This window comes from Vigna angularis, chromosome 7 (genome assembly GCF_016808095.1).
Source record: "Vigna angularis cultivar LongXiaoDou No.4 chromosome 7, ASM1680809v1, whole genome shotgun sequence".
NCBI classification, from domain to species: domain Eukaryota; kingdom Viridiplantae; phylum Streptophyta; class Magnoliopsida; order Fabales; family Fabaceae; genus Vigna; species Vigna angularis.
The window spans coordinates 29,149,579-29,160,027 of NC_068976.1; the positions used below are offsets into that span (position 1 = coordinate 29,149,579).

The 10,449-nt window shown below is 36.4% G+C and overlaps 1 protein-coding gene across 1 annotated transcript; it reads right to left on the reverse strand.

Annotated features, from left to right (window-relative positions):
• Nucleotides 1-234: 234 nt before the first annotated feature.
• Nucleotides 235-2,727, reverse strand: LOC128197787 (exocyst complex component EXO70B1-like). The gene has a single exon (XM_052880572.1). It carries the CDS (start codon nt 2,697-2,699, stop codon nt 450-452), a length of 2,250 nt encoding a protein of 749 aa, XP_052736532.1. The 5' UTR covers nt 2,700-2,727; the 3' UTR covers nt 235-449.
• Between the last annotated feature and the right edge of the window lie 7,722 nt (nt 2,728-10,449).

Below are 10,449 nucleotides of genomic sequence, written 5' to 3' on the forward strand. Positions count from 1 at the left end.
GATTGCAGTGACATGGTTTCCTAAAGTGAGAGGAATGCTTCCTGAGAGGACTTAGCATATGTGCAGAATGTGTTTGAAGACCTTGAATTTGATAAACCATATACATTTATGAATGTCAGACTTCTAAAAGTCTGCCTAACTTTCATGTGTACCAAACTTGTAATAATGTAGGTAAGTATTTGAAAAAGAACCTCATTGCACAACAGAGCAGACTAATGACAGTTGGCATAAATACAGGAAGTATCCATAGATAGGTGAAGCCTGTATACTAAATCTTCCCAAACTTCAATTTGAACCAAGCCAATCTAAAACATGGAAACACATTTGTGATTGTGTTGAAACATTCAGTGGTATACAGAGCACAAATCCCTTGAAACTGAGATAATTAAATTATTGTTCTCTTAATCTAACTCGCTTAATCATTCCTTCTATTCCAGAAACCATTTCATCTACTCCCTTAAAAGAAACAATTTGTTGAGTCGATCTTGAACCTCAAACATTCCATACTTAATGTATCTATAAGCATGCTTCCCAACAAATTCCTCAAATGTGCCAAGGAAACTTCCATATGCTGGCAACAGCATGTTTTCTATGGATTTTATTATTTGTTCCCTTAGCTCCTCATCACAGACAGGCCATGCAGACTGAATGTTGCATGTCTCATCAAAGTGTTCGTTGAACCAATAAAGGTTGTCTTTCATCAACTCGACTGTAACACTAGGCTCTAGTTGGTTGATGTCTACCTTCAAAAGGTCCACAATCTTATTCCATGAGCTTCTTAGATAGAGCTCAAGGTTTTCTTGGAACTTTGTTGTGTTTTTGTGGAGCCAGTCATCTCCAAAAGCAAGTCCCAGTCCATTCAGTTTTGTCTCTACTTCAATGAATCTCCGGTTGTTCATGATGAAAACATAACCCAAAGAAGGGTTTTTGTAATTTTTGGAGTTGGCTTCTAAACTGCTCTCTAAAAGCTCTATCATCCTGTAAATCAACACAGGTGAAATCATTTCATCTAAACCTAGCCTAAGTTTATTCTCCCTACTTCGACGTTGAGATTTAATGTAGTACAACACTTCAAACTTATTACCATTTTTGGACTTTTCGTCCAAACTACTCTGTAACAGAATTCTCACTTTGTCTATGTACAAAGATGCTGGAATCGTTCCCTCCTTTAAATCTTGCCTAAGTTTCCTAATTTCCCTATTTCTGTAAACCAAATAAATACAGTACATCCCTTCAAGGGTAATAGGATGAATCCCGCCACCAGGATTGAGTGATATATCTTCCAAAGCCTCATAAATGCACAATCTCTGCTTTATCAGGAGAACTACAATATTTATTAGTGTTGTAAATGATTCAAACTCTTGTATCAACTCCTCCAATGTGTTGCGCAAGAAATGGCTCCAAGTTTCCAAGGCAAGGGCAGAGTTCAGCAGACTAGTAGCCAATTCCGTGCAAAGTTCCCTGAAATGAAACTCCCCATTGAAAATGGAGCCCCTAAAGACACGATAGAAGAGTCTTTCTTCATTGGGAAAGAGTATCCTCGCGGCTATGTTCATAGCTTTTATCAGCCTCTCAATCTTCTCCGACTTGTTAATGTCCTCCCCGTTGAGCTCTTGATCCTGCAACCCTAATGCCCAGAGACTCTCTTTCAGAAACTTCCGCCGCCAATTACTGTACACGTGCAAGCATTCCTCCTCAAATCCATCTGACACCATCTTGTCTACACTTTCACGAAGCTTGATGATCATTCCTGACGACAATGAATCCACCACCATGTTGTCGTCGCCATGCAATTCTGGCACTGAAATATGCTCCTCACTCAGAACACTAGCTTTAAGGTATTTGTCTACATGCATGGAAATTGCTCTGATAACTCTCCCATTCTCCTTCTTAAGAGCCTCTATACAACCCATGAAGCATTCCTCGGTACCATAAATGTTTTCGGGAGGGCCACCACCAGAACCACCCTCTTGAGGTGAAAATACTAGAGAAGCACTATGCCTTGTTCCTCTTGAAGGCCAGACCATATCAATGACAGGATGAGGTGGTGAACTAGCCATAATTGTTCGGGTTGAATCCACTTGAGTAACACTATTACTGGTTCCTTGTGGTTGTGAAAAAGAACCAATTTCAAGCACTACATGATCTTGGTGTTGAAGTCCATGATACCCACTTCTTGGTTGAAGATCCAAATTGGAACGAAGAAGGATGAGGGAATAACTGAAAGCTCCCCCAACAGTGACTAGCCACAGTTTTATTTTCATGAGTTGTACCATCAGAAGTGCACAGAAAAAATACAGGAGATCAACCTCAAATCCTAACTGACTGAGCCTAGACAAGCCTAGAGACATGATAGCAAAAGCAACACAAGAAAGCAGACTATAGGCATCTGCTTTCTGTTTCAGATATTTATCAAGGAAAAAGGAGTATACAGAAGTGATAAGCAAAACAGAGAATGCTGTGTGAGCTTCCAAACAGCGAGAGTTGGAGTATTCCCATGTCTTTGCAAACAAGGTGGAAAGGGAGATTAAAAAACCGAAAACAATGTAAAGAAGTAACTTCCACCAGGTCCAATTTCCAAGTAAATGATTGAAAGAGGAGCTCAGAGCGTAACAGATAAGGCCAACGATAGATGAAGCAAAACACACAAATCTCCATACCTTTGGCTGATGTAGCCAACTCCAAATTTTGATGAGCATGAGGACTCTGTTGTTTCTTAAGCACGGTTTGCTTTCAGGAAAAAAACCACGGTTGTTTTTTTTTTTGGATGGGGGTTTAATCCTTTTATTTTATTTTATTTTATTGTAGACATTTCAAAGGAAGTAAGTGGGAAAGCTCCATCAATCTTTTACGTGTTGACTTAAAACTGGGTAGTTCTTTTGCAATCAATGCTACTTGAAATAATCCCCTCATGCGATCAGAAAAACAATAAAATCCTGAAAATGCATCAAACACAAATCCAATTAATTCGAGATATCAATAATCACCTCCGAGAAGAACTCATTTTATAATTGCGTTTAAATGTGTCAAATAATTTAGGCTGTGCAAATCTAAAACATATAAATAAAAACCGAAGAATATAACGTGGATGGGGATTTAAGCTATGCAAATCTAAAACAGAGAAGTAAAATAATTATGTAGTTTTAAGCTTAAATGTACACTGGTAGTCCACAATCTTATTCCACGATATCAAATTTCAGAAAGTTCACAATCTTATTCCACGAGCTTCTAGAGTAGGAGGTTTTGCTGGAATTTTGTTGTGATTTTGCGCAGCCAATCATGACTAAAATAGGAACCAATCCATAGAATTTTTCTTCTAGTTCTATGAAAGTCAGATTGTTCATGATGAAAACATACGCCAGAGAAGGTTTATGGTAACTTTTGGACTCTACTTCCAAATCTATAACCAGGGTTGTTGCAATTATCCTGGCCACATTCACAGACGGTGAAAGCCTTCCCTCCTTATCAAACATGGTCTTATAATCCTTGCATAGATGTATTATCCCTTTATGTACAAACATAACGAATTTTGTGCATCAATTCACAGATATTAGGATGAAGATCACCACCCTCATAATATGTAAAATTTTCACACTCCAGAATAGTTGCCAAGTGATTGGCAATGCGAACCAAACAAATATTCAATTCTCTACAAACCACAGTGGAAGCAAAATCCCCCGGGGAAGAGACCCCTTTAAAGACGCGATCACAGAGTGTCCTTTCATTGGGAAGGAGTACACTATCAACTACATACAAAACCTTTGTTAAACAACTCTGAATCTTCTCCATCTCATCAATGCATCCATGCAAAGCTCTTGAATTTGCAACCCATAAGTCCATAAAAACTTTTTCAAAAACTCCCTTCGGCAAGTATAGTACGCTCTGCGACAATCCTTCTCAAACCCTTTGGTTAACATTGTTAGAAACATGGATAGATTGTTATGAATCAAAGTGTGAGTTTAAGTTTCACATTGGATAAAAATGAAAAAATATCATATAAAAAGTAAAGACACGTTAACTCATTGTCTTCATGTTTTTGGTAGTAAGTGGTGTCAATATTTTATGTAGTATTGTGCTCAAATTTTATTGGTATTGTATCTTTCCAATAAAGACCCGTCCTTGACAAACCTAACAAACATCTGTCATTCAGTTTCATCAAGGTCGTTGATGAGTGTAGCAAGCAATGCATCAACCACCAAGTTGTTGTCAGTATGGAGTTCCACAGTTGGAATCTTGTTGGTCACATTAGCTTTAAGGTATTCCTACCAGTCAACATGACTTTTATTTTCCTAAAAAATAGCATAGCATATTATTTTAATTTTGTTAATTTTCAATAGTCATCAATCAACACTCCTCCTTGACTTTGGAATCACAAACTCCAAGCTTTTGTCTCAAAAACTCAAATCTAGATTTTGGAAGTGTCTTGGTTAGGATATCAGCCACTTGATTTTTTGTTTTGTAGTGAAACCTCACTTGTCCTTCTCTTTGAACTTCTCTTAAAAAGAAAAGTTTTATCTTAAAATGCTTTGGAAAAACTGGATTATTGGCAATTGAAATTGCAGCTTGATTATCCACATAAATCTTTGTGTTGTCTTCTTGTTCTATGTGTAAATTAGTCATGATTTTCCTTATCCAGACAGTTTGATTTACAGTAGCAGTAGCGACATACTCTGCTTCTACTATTGATTGAACTATAATTTCTTGCTTTTTGGAACACCATGAAAAAACTCGAGAACCAAGAGAGAAACAATAACCATAAGTGCTTCTCATATCATCAACACATCCCCAATCACTATTTGAATAACCATGAAAACTTAAGCTTTCAACTTTGTTAAACCATATACCATAATCAATTATGCCTTTAACATATCTAAGATATTTTTTTGCTGCTTGAAAATGAATTTCACTAGCACAATGCATGTACCTTGATAACAAACTCATTGAATGCATGATATCTGGTCGGGTGGCAATTAAATACATTAAGCATCCTATTAAGGATCTAAATAGCTTTTCATCAACCTTTTCAGCTCCATCTTCTCTACAAAACTTTTCTTTTTGGTCCATTGGAGTTGCAACTGACTTACATTCTTCCATGTTGAACTTCATAAGTACTTCCTTTGCATACTTTTCTTGGCACACAAATATTTCATTTTTCTTTTGCTGCACTTGCATAGCAAGAAAAAATGTCATCTTTCCAAAGTCTGTCATTTCAAAAACATTTTCCATTTCTTCTTTAAACTTGTCAATCATCTTCTTACAATTTCCTCTAACAAATAAGTCATCAACATACAGAGATATCATAAGTATATCTTCATTCACCTTTTTAATATATAAGGTATACTCACTTAGACTTTTCACAAAGCCTAAGCTCATTAAATGTGCATCAATTCTACTATACCAAGACCTTGGTGCTTGTTGTAAACCATATAATGCCTTTTTCAGTAGATAAACCTTGTCTTCTTGTCCTTGAAGAGCAAAACCTTTTGGTTGTTCCACAAAAATTTCTTCCTCCAAATATCCATTCAAAAAGGTTGATTTTACTTCCAATTGATGTATAAGCCACCCTTTTTGTGCAGCTAGTGCTAACAGCAACCTTATTGTGTCTAGCCTGGCAACTGGGGCAAATGTTTCAGAGAAATCTACCCCAAACATCTGAGCATATCCCTTGACAACAAGTCTTTCCTTGTACTTGTTCACAGAATTATCAACATTGAACTTGGTTCTATAAACCCACTTTCCTCCAATGGCCTTTTTATGACCAGGTCTATCCACAAACTCCGACGTATTATTTTTTTCAATCATTTTGAGCTCCTCTTCCATAGCATTTATCCACCTCTTATCAGTCGCAGCCTCTTCATATCCACTAGGTTTCATGACCGCAACATTACACCTTTGATAGATGTCACAAAGCAATCTTGTTCCTTTGACAGGTTCGTCATCCACATCTTCATTCTCCTCCTGCAATCCAAGCTCATTGTTGCCTTTCAAGCTCAAACAATGAAATTGTTCAAGGTATTTGTTGTCTTTCCAGCTCCAACAATCAAACTCCAAGAATTTCACATCCCCGTTAATAATGACTTTGTTGTTGTGTGGGAGATAGATCCTGTAGGCCTTTGAAATCAAGTTGTAGCCTACAAAAATTCCAGGTTATGCTGTCTTGTCCAATTTATCTTTCTTAATATGAGGAATATAAGAGAAACACAAGCAACCAAATATCTTTAAATTAAATAGCTCAGGTTTGTAACTGTACCATGCTTCAAAAGGCGTTCTTTGTTGTAGAGCTTTTGTTGGCAATCTAATGAGTAAAAGTACTGTTGTATCAGCCTCTGCCTAGAATTTTTTAGGAAACTCTTTGTCATGAAGTAAGCACCTAGCCATCTCCATAATCATCCGATTTTTCCTTTCTGTAGTGCCATTTTGCTGAGGTGAATAAGGGGCTGTAAGTTGGTGTTCTACACCTGTATCTTCACAAAACTTGTTATGTTTTTTGGAAGTATATTTAGTTTCATTGTCGGATCTGATCATCTGCATTTTGTACTTGCTTTGATTTTCCACCAAAGTTTTAAACTTCCAAAAAATGTCAGCAACTTCATATTTAAACTTCATAAAATATATCAAACACATTCTTGTCATGTCATCAATATAATATAATACCTACTCTCATTCAATGATGGTGTGCTCATAGGACCTCCAACATCTGTATGTATCAATTGTAGATTTTGTATAGCCCTCCAAGTCTTGTTTTGTGGAAATGGGAGTCTTGTTTGCTTTCCATATTGACAAGCAATGCATGTAGGAAATGCTTCTTCTATATCAAGTAAGCCTCTCACCATGTTATTCTTCTTCATGAATATTAGAGCACTATGGTGAAAATGGCCCAATCTTTTATGACAAAGTATTGTACTACTAACCTCTTTGTGCATTGCAGCTTATTCTTCATTCATGAAGTCCAAAGCAAAACTTTTTCCTTTCATTCTAACTTTAAATACTTCCTTGCCTGTTGAATCTTTAATCATGCAGTTTTTGTCTTCAAACAACACCTTTTAACCTTTTTCAAGCAATTGAGGAACACTCAACAAGTTTTGGTTAATTTCTGGAACATATAAAACATTTGAAATCAGTTTCAAACCTGTTAGACCTTCAATTATCACTGTTCCTTTTCCTTTTACTGAAATTTATGCTCCATTACCTACTCTGACTTTAGAAAGTGAAGTTTTGTCAAGTTCATTAAAGAGTTCTCGATCATAACTCATGTGGTTTCTACAACCACTATTTATTAGCCAAATTTCTGTGGAGCTATTGGTAGCGAAGCATGTAACAGCAAACAATGTTTCCTCTTGTGGTTGATCCTCAGCAACCTTAACTTCTCCTTGTTGTTGATGAGACTTGCAAATCTTTTCCATGTGCCCTAGCTGCCCACACTTATTACACGTTGCATCCGGTCTCCACGATCACCTTTTTTGTAGATGATTGGTTTTCTTACAATGAGGAAAAGGTGGAAAAACTTGAGTATTATTACTCTTGTTGTTAATCTTGTTTAATCTTCTAGGTCTGGTATCATTGTTCTGCTTCTTCCTGTGTTTGTTGCCATTGCTCTGGAATTTGACTTGAAAAGCACCCTCCACAGATCCTTCTTGGCTCATAAGTCTTCTTTGCTCTTGGGCTTGTAAGTCATGCAGCACCTCTGCCAAACTGATCTTAGATAGATCCTTTGTGTTCTCCAAGGTAGCTATAGAAGCTTCATATCTTTCTGGTACTGATACAAGAATTTTTCCAACAATTCTTGAATCAGAAAAAGCGGTGCCGAGAAATCTTACTTTGTTGGCAATGCCAAGCAATGTATTTGAGTACTCTTTGATGGTGTGAAATTCTTTCATTCGTTGTAGCTTAAATTCTCTCATTAAATTCAATACTTGCATGCTTCTAATTCTCTCATCTCTTGCAAATTCTTCCTTCAAGTAATCTGTTTTGTGAGACTTGATCCTGGTGAAAATTAGTTTTGAAACACCAGAAAATAAACATGCCTTTGCCTTTGCTTTCCTGATTTTTTTTCCTTGTAGTTTTTCATCTAGGCTATATTGGGGTTGTCAGGCAGCGAAGCAATATCGTAATCCTCCTCCACCGCTTCCCGAAGATCCAAAGCCTCTAGGAAGTTCTGCATTTTTATGGCCCAGAGATCGTAGCTATCTCCACCAAAGATAGGAGAAGCAACTCTCGAGAAACTTGTTTCAACATCCATTTTTCAGGTCCCGTAACATGTAGCTCTGATACCAATTTGTAGGTTATTTTATTGAAAAAGTTTGAGAGAGTGGAACAGAGGAATATAAAAATGCATAGATATCTTTTTTATAAAGCAAATAATTGAACGTAAATGCACGAAAATATTGGCATCTATAACCACTAACAGACTAGTGCTCATATTGCCTAGAAAATAGCAAATAAATCCTACTAGTCAACATGACTTTTATTTTCCTAAAAAATAGCATAACATATTATTTTAATTTGTTAATTTCCAATAGTCGATCAATCAACAGGTATCCATCTACATGCTTGGAAATTGGGTCGATAAGGATCTCATTCTCCTTCTTAAGCACCTCTATATATTCCATGAATTGTGCCATGATACTTTTGTTATTGTCATTTTGAAACAACTAATTTTATTTATGAAAAGAAGGATAATAGAACATTGTATTAAGTCCCGATACTATAATTTGTTCTTTATCAGAATCAACAAGAACAAGTAAATATAGACTATGGTAATATGGATGGTATCTGTGAGCGCTGTAATTCTCTAGAAGGAATATAGATTCAACCTGAATCATGAAAGAACCTAGAATGAAAATAGGAAGGAATAAGAATGGACAGAGAGAAAAGAAGGTCAGGAAGAAGATTCATATCACTCATGCCTCTCTCCTCAAACATAATCCTTCAAATACATATTCTTCTTGGGCTAACGTGTGCTTCTTCTAACCGTTTTTCTGCTATTCAGATATTATGCTACATTTCTCCTTGCCCATTATGTGCATTTAGTGTGAATTCTCCCTTGTGCCCTTTTATGCATGTTACATTACCCTCCTCATAAAAAACAACCTTGTCCTCAAGGTTGAATAGAGGACATGAATCTTTCACTTCATCCACATCTTCCCAAGTATCCTCTTAAGGCTCTGAAATGTCGCACTACACTAAGACCTGTGACACCTTTTGATCATTTCTTGTTATCACTCTACATCTTAAGATTTTTCATGGTTGAACTGTAGCACCAAATTCTAATGTAATTAGAGGTAGAGGAACATACTATTGTGGCAGATTACCTTGGAACTTCTTGAGTAAAGAAATGTGAAAAACATAATGTATTTTAGCAGTCTCCGGTAGCTTTAATTTATAAGCCATAAAATCAATCTTTTGAAGCACCTCAAACGATCCAAAAAACTTGAGTCCAAGTTTTTTGTCTTTCCGTAATGCTACAAATTTTTGCCTATATAGTTGTAGTTTAACCAAGGTAAGATCACCCACCTCCAATTGGATATCTCTCCTCCTTTTATTTGCTTGTTGTTTCATATAGTTTTGAGATTTCAATAAATTTTCCTTTTTTAATTGTAATATGATTTTATCTCTGGTTGTCAAAGCTTCTTGCACCGAAATAGGATCCTTATGATTATGCTCATATCTAACAAGTTTATGAGGAATTATGCCAAACACTGCTTGAAAGGGAGTCATACCCAAGATGTGATGAAAGGAAGTATTATACCAATATTGGGCCTAAGGCAGCATATTAATCTGGGAAATTAGGATTCTCATACACATAACACCTCAAATACATCTTTAATGTCTTGTTTAGGTTCTCCGTTTGTCCATCGGATTGCAGATGATAAGCAGATCCCATGGCCAAGTTAGTTCCTTGAGACATAAACAAATGTTGGCAGCAGGAACTAATAAAAACTCTATCCCAGTCTAATACAATGGATTTTGGAATTTTATGTATCTTTAGCACTTGTGTAATAAAAGTTTTTTCCACCGATTTGCTGGAAAAATCAGATCGCATTGGAATGAAATAAACAAACTTGGACAATCTGTAGACAATAACCATGATTGTGGTATAACCATTAGAAGGCGGAAGATGGGTGATAAAATCTATAGCAATGTCCTCCCAAACTTGTTGAGGAATAAGCAATGGTTGCAAGAGTCCCATAGGTAAAGCATGGTCAACTTTTGCTTGTTGACAAGCTGTACATTCATTAATGTATTTCCTGATATTTGTCCAATGGAATTGAGTTTCAATTCTATTAGTCGTCTTAGTGACACCTGTGTGACCTCCAATTTTGGAATTATGAAACTCTTGGAATATTTGCGTGATGAGAATTGGGTTATTAGGAACCAAAATGCGACCCATCTAAAAAGGAATACCATCTTTGATAGAATATTCAGAATTTGGATAATGACCTTGAACAT

Coding starts and splice junctions, on each gene's coding strand:
- LOC128197787 (XM_052880572.1), bottom strand. CDS start 2,699: ATGCTCATCAAAATTTGGAGTTGGCTACATCAGCCAAAGGTATGGAGA.